At 40.8% G+C, this 17,574-nt stretch overlaps 1 protein-coding gene across 4 annotated transcripts in view; it reads right to left on the bottom strand.

Moving 5' to 3' along the window:
* AFAP1 (actin filament associated protein 1) overlaps positions 1–17,574 on the bottom strand; it is a 173,855-nt gene that overhangs the window by 30,396 nt on the left and 125,885 nt on the right. For 3 of the 4 annotated variants that reach the window (XM_075569833.1, XM_075569851.1, XM_075569842.1), the window contains exons 9-13: positions 11,379–11,528; positions 9,939–10,150; positions 7,872–8,017; positions 2,216–2,333; positions 495–758 (exon numbers count right to left, since the gene is read on the bottom strand). In XM_075569833.1, coding sequence (XP_075425948.1) covers positions 495–758; positions 2,216–2,333; positions 7,872–8,017; positions 9,939–10,150; positions 11,379–11,528 — 890 coding nt within the window. The remainder of the gene's footprint in view (positions 1–494; positions 759–2,215; positions 2,334–7,871; positions 8,018–9,938; positions 10,151–11,378; positions 11,529–17,574) is intronic. The other variant, XM_075569859.1, reaches the window with a different exon arrangement.

The raw sequence follows: 17,574 nt of genomic DNA on the forward strand, positions 1-17,574 counted from the left end.
ATCTCAGGTGTAAATAATTAGAAGTATTATTTATGTTCAAAGATAATCCTTAGGTGCAAAAAACTACTACTACTGTTCTTTTCCATTTATTTACTCCTGCTTTCCGGCAGTTTTATTTCCTCGCTAGGACACTAACTGCACATGCCAAGGGTTGCACGGCAAGGAAACAGTGCATTTGAACTGACAGTGTAGTAAATATGGAGAAATACATTGGAATAAAAACACATGTCAATGTCAATATGCAAAGCACATGGTATATATACATATATATATATATATATTACACACACGCGCACACATAATACATCTTTGCAAAACCGAGGACTGCAAGAAGAAGGTAAACCAACTAAGCTGGTAGTGCTGCTTTCAATGCAAACTGTGGTTCGCCATTATATCACAATGAAGATGCAGGATGACCACTTACACACACCTACATGCAGTGAACATGGATGGAAGATATACACAGGTTTGCATGCCTTTAAAAAATATTGTACCTGAGACTGTTTACCGTCAGATCCCCTCCCCAAAGCAGAGGTGTTAGTGACAGACTGAGAAGACAGACTGGATGAGACAGGAGATTTGTAGTGGTTAGAGGACAATTTGTCAGTGGAAACCCTATTGGCCTTTTTGTCAGCAGGTGGGTAGCGTGCAAAGATTTTCGGAGACGGTAAGTTATCGTACAGGCCTGCGTTATCATAAAGCACTTCTTCTCCCTTCTGTCTGTTACGAGATGTAGCAAAGCCATCCTCAGGTCTCCACTGCAATACACATACTTTTACTGTTAGCAAAAACAGCATGCGGAAAGCATGGCAGAATGGCAGCAATCAAGAAACCTTCCTGGTAACATGCAAAAATGGTTAGTAACCTCACAGACATAAAAAGCAGCCGTAAAGCTTAAAAAGATACACAAAATGCAGAATAAATATTTTTAAAAGAACAATATGTACCACATCATTGAATGTTTATTTGTTTAAAAATCTAAAGCACTCATTGCCCCCACACCCAAGTGCAATCCTATTCTGAGAAACCCCCAGTCATAGTTTGAAAAAAAAATTCTGTTCTCTGTGTTTTGGCTTACATTGTAATATAATATAATATAATATACAATATAATTAATGAACATCAAAGTCAGTACTTCCGATGAGAGAAAATAGCAGATATATTCCCGAATGTCAATGAAATAAAATGTAAAAAATGTTTTGTTGTTTTTTTTGTTTAATCCCTTCATTTCATCCAGAATAAAGAAACAAGATGGCCGCCGGAGTCACCAACACAAAGGTGCAACATGATCGCCTGATGACATGGCATCTTTCCATTGGCAGACAGAACGAGGCTGACGCTGGCGGCCATGCAGTTCTGGTGGCATGTCTGGGAGTTCACAGAGTTCATTACTTTAAATACTGGTTGATCCTTGACTATGATGGAAAGGTTGGTTCCCTCCATTAAATCAAGGTTACCTGTTAATAGGAGGAATTACTGCTTCAAAAGCCAAGGTTGCTAAAGCATTTTTAGGTCATTTGCTGCTTGCAATGTGGCCCATCTTTCAGAAAATAGGTTAACAAAATGATCATTGATTGCACCTTCCACACAGGAGATGTGTCAGATTTATCTTGCAGAAATTTTAATTGATCACAAATTTATTAATGTTATATTTGGCCAAAAAAAGGGCTGCAAAACAATTTCAGAGCACATCACGTTGAAATATCACCTATATTTAGTGTGCAAATTGTGCCCAAAGTAATGTAATGATTCGCACGTAATTTGTTGATCATACTTTCAACCCCATGTTGCAGAAATAACCAATTTAACGCTAGCACCGAAGGACAGTCAAAGTGAACAATTCCCTCCCAGCAGAAATAAATGGAAACTGAGATATCTTGCATTCATTTAGATTACACCCTGTTATTTTGAACTGCTGCCTGGTGACCTCGGGTAAACCACGTAAGGCTCTTCTTTGCTCTACCACTCATGAGTTTACCCAAGGTCACAAGGAAAGAAATAACTTGTGACTACAACTGATCCCTTTTTCCTTATATTTACACCACACCACAGACATTGTAATGATGAGCTTTACGCAGTCGTTTGTGGTTTAAAAAAAGACACTGGCTCACTAAATGGATGCAGACAGAGAATGTTGGATTCAGCATGGTTTCAATGTATACTATTGACTTCAGATGTGTTTGCTTTACAGCACGTTAACTATTTTTACTCTTACCAATCCATTTATGCATGGAACGTCATCATAATGCAGTGCCACTCCGCTGGGACATGAATAGCCATTCGTAGGGGCTTCCCGATATGGATTTGTGGATATCACTCTTCTGTTCATAAAACTAAAACAAATAACAATAACATCCCATTAATTTTTCCAGAAATAATGATGTTTTTCTATAGGCTAGTGGGGAGTGTTAAAGGAGCAATACTCCCAAAACGTTGTTTAAAAAGAATTGTGCATTAACCTGGGGGTCTCCTGGAGTGGAACGATGGTTTACCGACATGTGGGGACCACCTGGGTTCAGGAGCGGGGAGCCTAGGTTCATCTGGGCAAACTGGCAGACCAACAGGTAATGGTTCGCTCCAGCGGCCAATAGAAAAGATGCAACATTATCGGCAGATGACATCGCGGCTTTCTATTGGTGACCATGCGGCCGGCCATGCTTGTAATGAGACCCTAGTTGTAGTTTTTTTTGTGTCAAAACCGGCACAACATAACTACAAATAACTCGTGAAGCGAGGGGGGGGGGAGGGGACGATTGGGACCTAGACGTCAAGGGAACAACACTTGTTAAGGTAGGCAGAGACAATAAAAAATATATTACAAAAAGATTCCAGATGGGATTGCTGCTTTAATGACACTGCTTTTGTGAAATAAGACCCCAATTTCACCATCTTATTACTTGTACTATTTTGGAATGTCTTCTGCACAAATACATTATTAATACGTTGGATTTGAGAAATGTTGAGGTATTGTTTTGTTTTTTGTTTTTTCATTTAAACTTGGTATGGTGTTAAATGATATGTTATCTAAATGCAATATTATTCTATGTGTGATCCTTCATGCTAGGAGGGCCAAACTGCTTTTCTTCTTTTTTTTTTTTTTTTTACTAACGTACAAGTACTTCCTATGAAATTACTGTTTGAATCCCATAATATGCCTGAGAAATAGTCTTTTTTTCCTGATCTTTAAAATATACCTTTATGCCTGAGCCAGCAACAGTAGACTCAGGCTTAGGGCTTATTTCCTACATTTTCTATGTAAGCTATGCAAAAATTCCATTCGTAATTAATAATAACGATTTTCTGAATGAACTACAGATAAGTAGTACTGTACCTGTATGTACAGATGTAGCTAGACTTACTGTCTTCGCTGCCGCTGCCACGTGGCTGTGACACCAAAAGATTAAGGGTGTAGAAGGTCCCATTCAGAAGCATGGACCCCTGTAGACACTGTCCCCGTCACCACTGACTTTTCCTTGATCGGCCGCAGTGCCGAGGACAGTGAGTCTTGCTACATCTGTAGGTTTGTTTCAATATACAGCATGACTACCTGCAAATAATCCAGGTGATGAGTTATCCCAAAAGCTGCATTCTTCACCAGAATGTGATAATATAGTTCAAAACTGAAAACACTGAATACTGCACCGACACACTTTATTCGAGCAAATACCCAGTATGTACCTGGCAGATACCTGGAATGCGCCGCTCCTCACCTCTGACAAGCCCCGTTGCGTTTGCCTTCCCAGCCTGGGTTCATGCCTGGCTGACGGGCAGCTGATCTGTTAAATGATAATGATTAGGATTTAATAGGCTGCAATGCTTCGCGTGTCTACCAGATGGCATAAATTCATGAATTGTAATGCAGTATATATATATATACTGTGCAGTATTGCAGCCAGCGGGAATAAAATGCTTCAATCCCTGCGTGGAAAATACCTCAATGCACTCGGGCAGAAAACAGTCACAAACCTCAATACACCCGGGTATACCCGAATTCGTGGGACTAGCCGAGCTCGAATAAAGTGTGTCGCCAGTGTATGTGTTAGAATGAATCTGTTCAGGATCTGTGCAGGACCAGTTCCCCACAAACTGTACAGTATGTGCGTACACCACTTCCATTGTGTTTTTATTAAGAAAAAATTACATGTGTGTATAGGACAAAGCTCTGATAACAGGTATCAGAGCTCCATCAATATTAATTACCATTCAAGTCAACAACTGTTAATGCCCATCGAGCTCCAATATTTGTTATTGGAGCTTTGTGAATTCCTCCAATAAGCACACAAATATCCCAACTCTACAACAGTGCTAGAGGAGACATGTGTTTCCCTAGTAGCCTCTCTGGCAGTGAAAACGTAAGAGTGAAAGTTTGTTAAATGATATTGCTGCTAGACTGATAAGAACATGATATTACAGCTTCACATTTCTCTTTGTGTCCTTGACTTTGTAAGTCACTGGAACACTAGTTACACTCTGCCAATGCAACATGATTCATATTCAAGTCACTGGCTGCTTGCCCGATCTTCTGAAAATAACAAATCAAACAACCACAAGGATTTTATATATAACTACAAAAACGTAATTATATCTCCAAAAACTTGTTAGCATCCATCAATTGAGATAACATTAATTGCTGCCTTATGATGAAGTTGTTAGGAGCACAACTTTGAAATATTGAACAGAAGGCGTATTGTATTTGAATTAATTTTGTAATTTAGGCATTCACTTTATATACTGAACTTATTTATTTAATATAATTGTTCCAAAATGTGAAGTGGGTTATTACTGATGGATTAAGTCACTTTGTGATGTGGTCCAGGTGTAAAGATGAAGTCCCAAACTGAACCAATGATAAATAGATGATAAATGACGCTACATCTGTATATTTTACAACAGGCAAACGTAAGAGGGATATGACTTCCTTCAGTTTTTTATGTGTGGGATTTCCGAGTATTCGCGCAGACTAACTGACTGCTGCTTTGTTCTCTCTTCTAGTTTGAGAGGGGGCAGTAAATTCAGGAGGAAACAATGACATGCATAATCAATTTAAGGGTCCATGTTGAAAAGTTCATTTCCACAAAAATACCTGTAGTTCCAAATAAACCATAAACCTCAAATCCTTGCGTTATGGATCATTACATTTGTTTGGGAAAATTGATTACATTTAGCAAATTGCTTCCAGAACATTTTCTTGAGAAGTAAGTGGAACTGTATCAAAGTACAATGTTATAGTGGGATGCAACAAATACTATAATCCGTCAGTCATGTTTTCCTCGTTTCCATGTGTCAAACATCTCAGACAAGTCTGGCTTGACATATCATGCTAACAATCTACATCAGACATAATGTAAGAACCTTGGCTAATAGGCTGGGAAACAATATTCTGAATAAACTATATTTTTCTTAACTTTCCATAAAGGCGAACAAGGGAGATTGACACAGCTCCCAATTATATCTCCTACACCTTTTCATGCTATTTATGATGGCAAAAATCCAACAATTTAGTGTACTGTATATGTCAAATAAAAGAGGTACACAAAGTAAAGATATTGGCAGCACTACTACAGTAAACTGGGGCGTGACTATAAGGGTGTATTATATTCAAATTCCAATTAAGGTGTATAATATATTTCCCTGTCTCACTTGTCTAATTTCCTTCTACGCTGCCTCTAAGGCCTCATTCAGGGTGCCTGCTTCGCGACGTGCGCGCGCGCGTTCGAAACAAAGTATTTAAAGTAAATACCAGTTGTCAGGGTAGAAGCTACCCTGTCACCGAAGCACAGAGTTGACGCTTGCTACAGTTTTCATAAACAACTCAAGTTGTTTTTTCAAGCTGCAGCAGCGTCACTGGTACTTTGTTAGCCAATCAAATCATTCTTGAAAATGATTTGAACAGAGCAACACCCATCCGTAAGCTGAGGTCTGTAGACCCGCCTCCTCAATGCTAGCAAAGGTCTGCTGGGGATGATGTGCACAGATCGCCCAGCAGACTGACGCGCGCACACGCGGACGTGCCCTCCACCTCCTGTCTCTGCCACCATGAACGAGGCCTAAAAGAAAAGATATTTTAAGGTGCAGACTTACTTCATAACATATGCCGCAGTTGCAATAATGTAACAAAACAAAGGCCGGACATCACTAAATCACTGCAAGGTATCAAGTCATTGCAGTTGAGGCTGGAACAGGGATCGGCCATATAGCCATCAACACCTTTTATACAATCTGTTTCAGAACTAAATTGCAGTAAGGTGTCTTCTGACAGCGAAAGGTGTGTTATGCCAAAGTACTGCTTAGTAAGTAAGACCCTTAGGCCGAGTACATAGTGTATGCATGCGCAAGTGTCCGCGCGGCATCACACTCGCCCGTAGCAGGATAGATTTTTGTCCTGCAGGCAGAGGCGTCGGGTAGGTGGCCGTAACATCACAGAGCTGGTCCGCCCTTATTGGGCAATCCGCTCACGTGACTCGGCCTTCGCACTGCAAAGACAAACAAGTTCACCTTGTGCTTACGTACAAACTATGCACATGTGCATTGGCCTCCATTGGTTTGAATTTGGCACGAGCGATGTCTCTCACGCTGTCGGAACCACTATGGACGCAGCCTTAGGCTGGACTAAGCCTATACAGGGTATCAAACCCGCTCTGGCATTCAGATAGACAATAATAATAATAATAATTTGTTTGTTCTTGTATAGCGCTGCTAGGTTTACAGACACAGTCCCTGCCCTATACAGCTTACAATCTATGCTTTTGGTGCCTGAGGCACAGGGAGATAAAGTGACTTGCCCAAGGTCACAAGGAGCAGACACTAGGAATTGAACCAGGTTCCACTGCTTCAAACTCTGTGCCAAAGTCAGTGACTTTACTCACTGAGCCACTCCTTCAGCCCAGCTAGACTGCTGAACCCATTAAGGATTGAGAGTAGGGATATTAGTGGGGGGAGGTGAGGGTTACATAGTATGGAGATTGGTCCTGCAGTTCAGCTGGTTCCAATGGGGTAGTATAGAAGGAAGATGGATGTTAGGCCGCGCCTATAGTGCCGTCGATGGCAACGGCGACGCGATGGGTGACGTCACCCGTCGACACGATGGGTGACATCACGCGTCGCCACGATGGGTGACGTCACCCGTCGCCACGATGGGTGACGTCACCCGTCGCCACGATGGGTGACGTCACCCGTCGCCACAGGCGAAAGTTATATTTCGCCGGGCGGCGGCGTCACGGGTTTCCTTACATTTGATTGGTTCAAGGGCTGTCACATGAGGCGACAGCCCTTAAAAATTCAAATTTTGCCGGCTACCAGTTTTGGCAACGGCGACGTCGCTCCATCGCATTGTCGCCATCGTGCTTACTATAAGTGCACGCGGCGGCAATGCATTTGTTTTCGGGTGATGTCGCGTTGCCGGCACTATAAGCGTGGCCTTAGAGGTAAGCCAGATAGGCTTCTTTTATTCCAAGAGTTTTTGGATGTCTAAAACCCGGGGGAGAGTCTGATGGTACGTGGTAGGCAATTCCAGAGGGGGGCGCATGGGAGAAGTTGTAGCGGATCGCGCTATAACGGGGTTGAGCTATATACTTTCATTTTCCATAGGAACAATAATCTTATAGACAGTATAAGTAGAGGAAGATAGATCTCACAAACTGTAATCCTTTAAATGATTTAAGTTGCTCACATGCATGAATTATACACCTGAAGAAGGGCCCTGCAAGATTCTGAAAGACTTGTACACTCTTGTATTCAATCTGTAAGAAATGTAAAAGGTACCATACTCTGAGGCTGATCTGTTATTGAACAACCGCAATAGAAACCACAATACAAGTCTCCAAACTTCTAGGTTTTTAAAGATGTACCTCCTGTTATATACATGTTCTTACCAGAAAGACTGTTTTGCCGTTTGTATCACATTTGCAGTCGTATCTACATCAATATAATCATAATGCAGAGCTCCAGGATCTGTAGATGACCCAGTTCCAGCAAGTAATATCCCAATCCATCTGCCCATATTTTCTGAGGATGAAGCCTTTAAAGAGAAAAATAAATTAAATAAACCTTGCATTCATATGCTCCGAAATGTATGATTATGCACAGTTTGACATACACAGTATAATAATACATCTACAGAAGGGGTAGCCAACTCCAGTCCTCAAGAGCTGCCAACATGTCAGGTTTTCCAGACATCCCTGCTTCAGCACAGGTGGCTCAGTTGCCACTTCTTGAGTCACCTGTGCTGAAGCAGGGATATCCTGAAAACCTGACCTGTTGGTAGCTCTTAAGGACTGGAGTTGACCATCCTGTTTTAAATAGTTTCCTTACAAGACGCTTGATGTTTAACTTTGTAGAGATCGCATACATTCAGCAATTTAGCTATTTATATGTTCTAATATCAAAGGTTAGCCATAACATTTTAACATTAAATTAAAAAAAATTAGTAATTTTTCAGGATTTTGTCAACGATTTGATATAATACTGTGGTAGCCACATGAATCGTGAATGGTAAATACCGGGATAGTGACAAGTCTGAGTGAGAGACAAATAAATACCTCAAATGTTTATGTTTAATAGCGTCAACAGATGTAGCCGACAATATTACCTGGTCAATGAGAAATAACTCACAAAATAATGCGTTAATAATCTATACGTTATTTCCTTAAACATTGTTTTCGATAGCTCCGCTGTTAAACAGCGCATCGCCTTAACGGAAGTGATAATGTCTGCTACATCTGTATGTAATATTCTAAGGCTACCCAAATTGTAGTAAATCCGCAGTTTTCATACATTTCCATAAAAACGTATACATATAGTGATACAAAAGCTTGTGAAACAGAAACTAGTGAGGATTAATTTAACGCCTAAAAATGCATTATACGTGACGTCTCCAGGAGGAATTTATGTGATTCTGAAATGCATATCAACATCTATTCATTATTCCTAAACTGATCCAATGCACAATTTTGCCAAATGCAAAGTGATCTTTTCCTCTGAGACAAATATGGCAAATAGATTTCTACTTATTAAGAAATTCCTGTGAAAGTTCAAGCAAAAAACTGATTGCTCTGCCTAGTAAGCCTGGATAATAATATGAAAGGTTTGTGAATGTTTAAACATGGTGTAGAATGTATTCTGATATTCCCATTATGAAATTGAAATGTCTGTTTCTGGAGGTTCACAGCAGTAGTGGAAGTGAAGGTACAGTAACTGTTGCCAGCAGTAAACTGGTAATTGTATCGTGCTGTTTTTAATACAACGGCTCCTGAAATTACTTTTTTTGGTCACAATTGAGACTTTACAATTTAAACACTTTTTTATTCTGTAACAGTGAAATACTGATGTGATGTCAACTGTAAAATCTCCCTTACATTGTAATTCCTCCCTTTCTTTAACAGGGCACTTTCCATATATATATTTTCCTTTTAAATTGTGCACCCAGGTTGTGTCTCGGCATAAGGAAGAGCATGGACATACTCGTCTAGGAGCTCACTGATCCCAGAGACATCGACATTAACTTTTTACACTACTTGGGGTAGAACAAAATACTACTGTGGAAATCAGTAATGGTATTTAGAAGGTACCAGTAATAAGCGCATCCACCTTAAAGAGCAAATGCCCAAAACTTGTTCAACTATAATATTTGAAAACAAAATCTGCTTGGTGGTTTTGGACAGAAAATGACATTACGCCACTTCGTGTACAGCCACTCGCTTCTATTAGTGAAGTCTTCATGGCCTATCGGAAGTAGAACTGCAATTAGAAAGCAGTACAAGAGACATGTACAGATGTAGCGGTGGCACACACACCACGCGCCAGCCAAGCAAACACCATAGTAATGGCATTAGCCAACACACAAAAAAGTGCCATGGCCACCCCGCTATTGCACTCACTGGCTCGCGCCAGCTTAATATGGACCCAAACATTTTTTGCATTAAAAGAACAGAAACGTGTACCTCCAGCACAGCGACTTCCTGAGCGTTGCGCAGCAGTCGGAATGTCAGGGGATGTTTGGAGTCCAAGCCAGGAATAACTTCACAACCTCTAAGAGGAATTGCAACTATGTGGCTCTTCAGATCTGTTCTGTCTTTGTGGAAGAGGAGTTTATTGTCTTTAACTCGGCACCAGCGTTCCCGCCAGCGGTTGTTGGAAAGTACATTCAGATAGCCTGCAATGAAACAAGTTACAATTATGCTGTGCTTCACTATTCATTATTCTGCTGCCAGAGGGGTCTTCAACAATTTCAAAAACAGTAAGTTAGATCACCCCCCTGGAACTCAAGAGTTTTAACTGAAATAGTGTTGGTGATGCACTTGAAGGACAAATAAATTTAAATATCTATCTATGCACACAGTACAGTATATCAGCAATTCAATATAAACAATAATAGACCGCACTCTAAACCAGAAAATATGATGAAAAATGTTGAGGTGCACGAAGCGTAGTGGGCCCAAACAACCCCACTCAAAATCATGTAAATCCCAAAGTAGGCTCCAGCACACTATAATAGATAGAAACACGTAGATAGTTTCAGAATAAGCCACAAATTTAATAGCGTAAATAATATAAATGTACCAAATTGGAACTGCTCACTGACTCATTTGGCAAAGTATACAGCTCTAATTATCACACTAGGATGGGGTGGGGGGGTGGGGGAAAGTAGATACAAAGGGGAGGGAAGTGTGGGGTACAAATGAGGGTATGGGGAACATAAAAACATAAAGACACTGGGGTAGGTTAAGGCAATAAAGGTGTTAAACCCGTGTACCCGGGTTGTTGGGGTTACAGGGGGGGATGAAGGGGGTAGTTGCCTCAGGGTGGGTGGCTAGGCCTGCCGGGAAGGTTGCAGAGAGAGTTAACCCCTTCACTACCAAAGTGGTGGTAACTGCTATGGTAATGAACGGGTTAACCACTCCTGCTACCCACCCGAGGGCCTAACCACCCCCCCCTTGGGGCAACTACCCCCTTCATCCACCCCCTGTACCCCCAACAAACCGGGTTTAGTAACATTAGTAATCGCAAAGGTAATTAGGGGGTTAACTCCTCCCGCAAGGCCTTAACACCCACCGCGGGTCAATACCACCTTCACCGACTCCCGCTACCCACTAGATATTTATTTGTAGATCGTCTTGGACTACCTCTCTGACGTCATCACATCACATTATGTTTATATATTTACCTTACTTCAAGAGCAATGGGATGCTCAGATGCACCATTAGCTATGTGACGAGGCATGCGGAGAGTCCGCTACTCTTTATTCTACTGATAATTATGTGAATATTGACTATGTGAACACAAATAAGAAATGTCAATGGGGATGGAGCGCCAAGGACTGGTCACCCTTTATAGCAGTATAATATATATAATGTGCAATGGAAGAATCTCAGAAGACTCACCACATGTTGGGACATCTTCTTCAGCTGATGACGTCTGTTCGTCGGTACTTGGCTTTTTCTTCCCAAGACCAATTATCTTCGTTATCTTTTTCCCCGTCACTTTAGTCACTGCACTTTTTGTCTCAGTCTTGTTGCTTTTCTTTCTTTTCACTAATAAAAAAAACAATATTTGTGAGACGAAAGTGTTAAGCGTTACACTGTGGGACGGCAAAGGAAGAAAAGCGGATGTTTGTGAGCTAAGAGCTTCTCATATAGAAGAAGCAGCCCCAGGCAGAAACCTATTTCTAAGAAAGCCATTAATAATTAGTTTACATTTTTTGCATTGCGTTTTATAATGCATTTGTAATAGTTGTTCAAAGGGACTAGCAAGTCCCATTATCCAGTGAAGGGATTAAAGACTTAGAAGCCTAAGGCTCTATGTATCAAAGGCAAAATGTAGACGCAATGTGATTTTCTTGCAACTACTGTAGCTCTGAAATACAGCAAGGCCCCGCTTCTCGGCGATCCGCCGATACGGCGGTACCGAGGAGGCCGCCATGTCTGCACATGTGCAGAACGGGCTAGTCTGAGGTCGCGCATGCGCAGAACGGGCAGGTCTGAAGTCGTGAATGCGCAGAATGGGGGGGTTTGCTGAGGTTGCGCATGCGTAAATGGGCGTATTGCCAGTCTGCACATGCGCACACATCGAAAATCGCCTGTTCCGCTTTCCGGAGATTTTCGCATTGCGGCGGGCCCTTAGAACGGAACCCGCCGCATGCCCGGGGCCCTCCTGTATACCTGTGCCAGGCAGCCTATATGTACTATTTGCACCTGCTGTGCCATTTCCGGGCAGGTCTGTCTGTTTGGGACGAGATGAGGGATTTATGTAGCACATGGGAGGAGTTATGGCGGAGTTACAGTTCCATAATGGTGCAGGTACACGTATTAAGAAATGTGTGACTTGCGTTACTTTTCTGTGTGGCTTTCTGCAGGGTTTTTTTTTTTTGAAGGTGGCGTAACAGATTGTGTTTTAGTGCAGAAAACTAGCGCAGCATGTGTCAAATTCTGCAGCAATAGAAAAACACTTAATAAATATGTTACATTAAAAAAAATTGGTTAAGAATATAAAATATCATGCTGCTTGTATTAGGGGCTTTATTCAGCTTTTTTTAAACTTTACATTGATGTACAGTACATCAAGATTAACAGTGAAGCTATACATAATTAAAATACACGGAGCAATATAAATAATACAGGGATATGAGCATTTGGATTCATACACTAAGTTTCCAACAAGCTAAGTATGCACACTCATGATGAATGATGATATCAGCTATAGAATGGCTAACACTGTGGCCCAGATCCACAGAGGTCCCTTACTGACGCTGAAATGTAGGATTTAGGGAGGAGGAGGGATGGGGGGGAGAGAAAGAGAGAGCCAAGTGACTTACAGTATATACCTCCCCAAACACTCCTTTATACACATTGAGAAATACCTGTGAACAAAACTGAACACAAGGTTGAGACACTTGATACATATGCTAATAGTAATATGCAAGGTATAATGAAACGATTAAAATTAGCATATTTTCAGGTGTGTATCTCAGGTGTGATCATTTTTGGTCACAGGGGAGGTGTATAAGTCACTTTTGACACAAAAATAGGACTCCTCTCTCTCCCCCTCTCACTTCACCTGCCCCTCCCTCCCATGTCGTTTGAAGTTAATTGAGCAGAACATGTTTCTTTTTAATAGGTGGCAAGCAAGGGGTCTACAGAGCTGAATCTCATTCCTTTCACCTCCGGGGACCCCCTGCTCCCCAAGACACTTACCTCATTAGTGGGTGTCTGTAGAAGCTTCAGAGGTTTAAAGGTCCTGGTCATGCAGGCCAATAGGAAGCCGCAAGGGATGACATCAAAGCTTCCTATTGGCTCGCCTGATGCGGGACATTAAGCAGCCATTGTGTTCCCCACACACAGCCCAGCCAGAGCAGCTACCGGCACCCCCTGCAGAGGTAAGTATCTCAGCAAGCATGGGGTCCCCGGAGCCGAAATTAATGCAGTTCAGCTCGAGACACCCCCTGCTTCAATCCTATATATAAAAAAAGCAGCATCACAAGGTAATGGTGAGAAACATAGATGCAGGAAGTATGCCGTACCTGTGCTGTAGGCTTACTAGCGCATGAGAAAGCTAGTCAGTGCATTTGGAGATAGGGTGTTGTAGTCATTATTGTGTTGATGCTATTAAAGCATTAACATCTAAAAAAAGATTGCTGACAAGATTTGGAACTAAACTTCCACATATGGATCTGGGTGACTAGGTAAATCTGGGGGTCGTGTGTACAGAGGTGATATTAGGAGACATATAAAAGTGAAAAAGATGAAATAATCCTTCAGTGACTGCACCGTATTCAATACGGATTTATTATACAGTGCAAATAAAGGTAAGAAAGCAGTAGGAATTCTAAAGTTGCTAACTATTTCTTATTTCTTATAAAGTCCGGACTATTTGTTTAGTCTAGCTACAAATATTCAAATAATGAATTTTCAAAATAGAAAGTGACAGTTTTATAGTAGAGAAGGTTGAAAAAAGACATTTGTCCATTGAGTTCACCCTATGTTAAATTTAGACGACAGATATACCTATATGTGTACAGAACTTACAGTATATTGATATCGAGGATATCAATTATATATTGATATCCAATGTCTCATAAGGGGAAAATAATTAATTCCTTCCTGACTCCAATAATGTCAATCAGATTACTTACTCCCTGGATCAACATCCTTCCGATGTTTACATATTTGGTATATCTCTGTATACGTTTCCGTGCTAAAAAAAGTCCAACTTTTTAAAAAAAAAGATATCTATTGTATCTGCCATCACAGTCTCTCCATGGGTAATTAATTCCATAGTATAACAGCCCTTGCTGTAAAGAACTCTTTCCTTTGTTGCTGGTGAAATCTCTTTTCCTCCAACCTTAAGGGTGACCCCAATTTACATGAGTCATAACTCAGATTTTCCATCCCCTTTATTAATTTGGTGGCTCTTCTCTGTACATTTTCTAGTTGCATAATGTATTTTTTATGTGTGGTTTTACTAATACTTTATACAGTGGCATAATTATGCTTTCTTCCCTTCCATCCATACACAGTTTAATTCAAGATAATATCTTATTTGCCTTTGCAGCTACAGCCTGACAATAGACACTACTCCTAAATCCTTCTCCATCAAGGATTTACCTAATATTTCCCCATTTAATTTGTAAATTGCCTGTTTATTCTTGTTTCCAACATGCAGAACCTTAGATTGATCTTTATTAAACCTCATCTGTCATTTACCTGCCCAAGTTTTCAGTCTATCCAAGTCAATCTGGAGAGAAATTAAATTCTTCTGATTTTACTATCTGACACAATTTAGAGTCATCATCAAAGATGGAGACAATGCTCTCTATGCCAACCTCAAGGTCATTGATAAACAAGTTAAAAAGCAGGGGTCCCAGTACCGATCCCCAAGATACTCTACTCACCACTTTAGCCCAACCTGAAAAGGTTCCATTTATAACAACTCTCTATTGTATATCCTTTTACCAGTTTTCAATCAAGGTGCAAATACTTTAAGAGACCAATCTCCTTTATTTTGTACAATAACCTCGTGTGGCACCATATCAAAAGCCTTTGCAAAATCTAACTAGATCAACTGCATTAGCCTGGTTTAAATGCCTACTTACATCCTCAAAGAAACAAATAAGGTTAGTTTGGCATGAACTATCCTTCATAAATCCTTGCTGACAATTACTAATAATTGTGTTATCCATTAGGTATTCCTGAATATTATCCCATACTAAACCTTCTAAGTAGCTTCCCCACTCTTGATGTCAGGCTTACAGGTCCGTAATTCCTTGGTTGTGATCTAGCTCCCTATTTTAATAATGAACCCTTGGGTGCATGCTATCAGGGCCAGTTGCTTTAATTAATTCAATTTTATCACGCCAGCTATGCACTTCTTCCCCTATTTTTTATAATGGGTTTGAAGCACAGGATCTCCGGAGCTGAACACGTTAATTTCAGCTCAGGGGGGCCCCTTCTTCCCAAGATACTTACCTCTGTGTGGGTTGCCGGTAGAAGCTTCGGAAAGGCTAGCTGGGGTTCCTGTAATTGTGACTTTATATTTCCTGCCTCATGTGGGCCAATAGGAAGCCATGACTTCATCCGGTGCAGCTTCCTATTTGTCGGCATGCTCGGGACATTTAAACTGAGGAGAAATACCGGCACCCCATACAGAGACAAAACACAGAGAAATGCTTATCGCTCTCCAGAAATACCACAATTAACATAAAATCCCATGGTGCATGGGGAATATAGGATATAGGAGCACAAAAATCTAGTCTGGATAATAATCCACTATTGCACTCTATGGGGGTAACAAAAGATGGGACAATGTATAATCCCAAGATGGTAGCCTAAGTGCCCAACGACGCAAAACAAAAAAGATTTATTGGGGAACAATAGATAGTTTAGCCTTAAGTGTAGGGTATATACAAGTGTATTAAAAATAAGGTGAGGGTGACACAGTGTTTAAGAGGTTAGATAGGGCTCCTCAAAGGCCTACTACAGGTATCCCAGATGCGTAGGAAATATAATCCCCAAATTAGTATGGTATGGGGTATAGATAATGTCCAATTAGCATATACATGGGGTTCCTATGACGGAGCTCTGGTGATAAGCTGAATGAAAGCTGGTTGTTAGAAAAAACATTATAGATGTGTCAATGGTGTTACACATTCATGAAATGTAATAAAAAACATACATATAACAACATCACCCAAACATATAGTTAAGTTGTCAGTCTAAAGAATAACATTGCAATAGCAACAGAGTATGCGATCATGGATAGTGTGTCTGAGTAAAGCTTGTGTAAAACAAACACAGCATGAAAGCAGCTCTGGCAGTATATATATATATATATATATATATATATATATATATATATATATATATATATATATATACTGTATATGTAGCTAAAATCGCTGGGGAAAAGCCTGATCTTTATGTGTGGTCAATTTAACCCATAAGCTATAGCAGCAGGGAGCCATGCATAAGGCTATCTCCACATAGCGACAGTATAAGCAATGTGTAAAGACCGACAAGCTAAATGGTGAAGGAAAAGCAAGTAAACAACACTGAATACAACCAGATCAGTCGAGTGGATATCCCAGTACTCGATACACCGAAGCTCCTGGACACCGCAGGTCACCCCCACCGACGTCAAGAGCGTGACGTCATCAAAAACCGACGGGCCGCTTCGCGTAACAGATTACACTTCGTCAGGGCAAGGAGAGGTAGTGCATACTACTCCCCTCCCTCCCTCCTTAAATACCATATCTCCTAATGAAAGGGAAGGGGGCTAATAGGAGAATCCCTATTGGTTTAGCCTAATACGAGCTCTATATTGACAGCGACTCTTAACCCTTAATCCACTGAGTGGATGTTTCTCTGTTGGCTGTGGGCAAAACAGTTCCACTAGAGTGTAAGACTCAATTTAAAGAATAGATCCCTGGATCCCGCTTAAAGAGAAGGAATGTTATCTCGGCATATATAAATGATGACGTCCTCTAAATAAGGATGGTATATATAAGTCCCCAAAAATGTGTAGTATGGATGAATACTGATGTAATACATATACAATCACAAAAATGGTGTATATATGAATCCCTCATTGAATGGACAAAAGGGCGCAAAACCACATCTAAGTATTGACTTGCATGGGATGTTAAGTTATTGATCCCCAAGACCGGAGGTGGAATTTTGCCTTTATGTAGCTTAGGGAGATGATAAAACGTTGCTATCTGGGGATTCAAAATCAACATGAAGTCAAACTCTTTTTGTGAGATCACCTTGTTCACTAATCCTTCCTCTAGTATGTTTTTCAACTCTTTAGAGAAGGTAGTGGTAGGATCATTAGGAAGTATTGTATAGCACCTCTGGTCACTTAGGAGGTGAGTACATTCGTTTTGGTATGCTTCTTTATCAAGTATTACAACATTGCCCCCTTTATCAGAGGGTTTTATGGTAATTGTTGTATCTGTTTGTAAATCTTTAAGAGCTGTACGCTCTGATAGCCTCAAGTTATAAGGGCCATAGTATTGGGACAGTTTCTTAATGTCCGCAGTAACCAGTTTTGGAGAACATATCAACGTTTGTGCTCGTCTCCATT

This window comes from Ascaphus truei, chromosome 1 (genome assembly GCF_040206685.1).
Source record: "Ascaphus truei isolate aAscTru1 chromosome 1, aAscTru1.hap1, whole genome shotgun sequence".
Taxonomy (NCBI): Eukaryota; Metazoa; Chordata; class Amphibia; order Anura; family Ascaphidae; genus Ascaphus; species Ascaphus truei.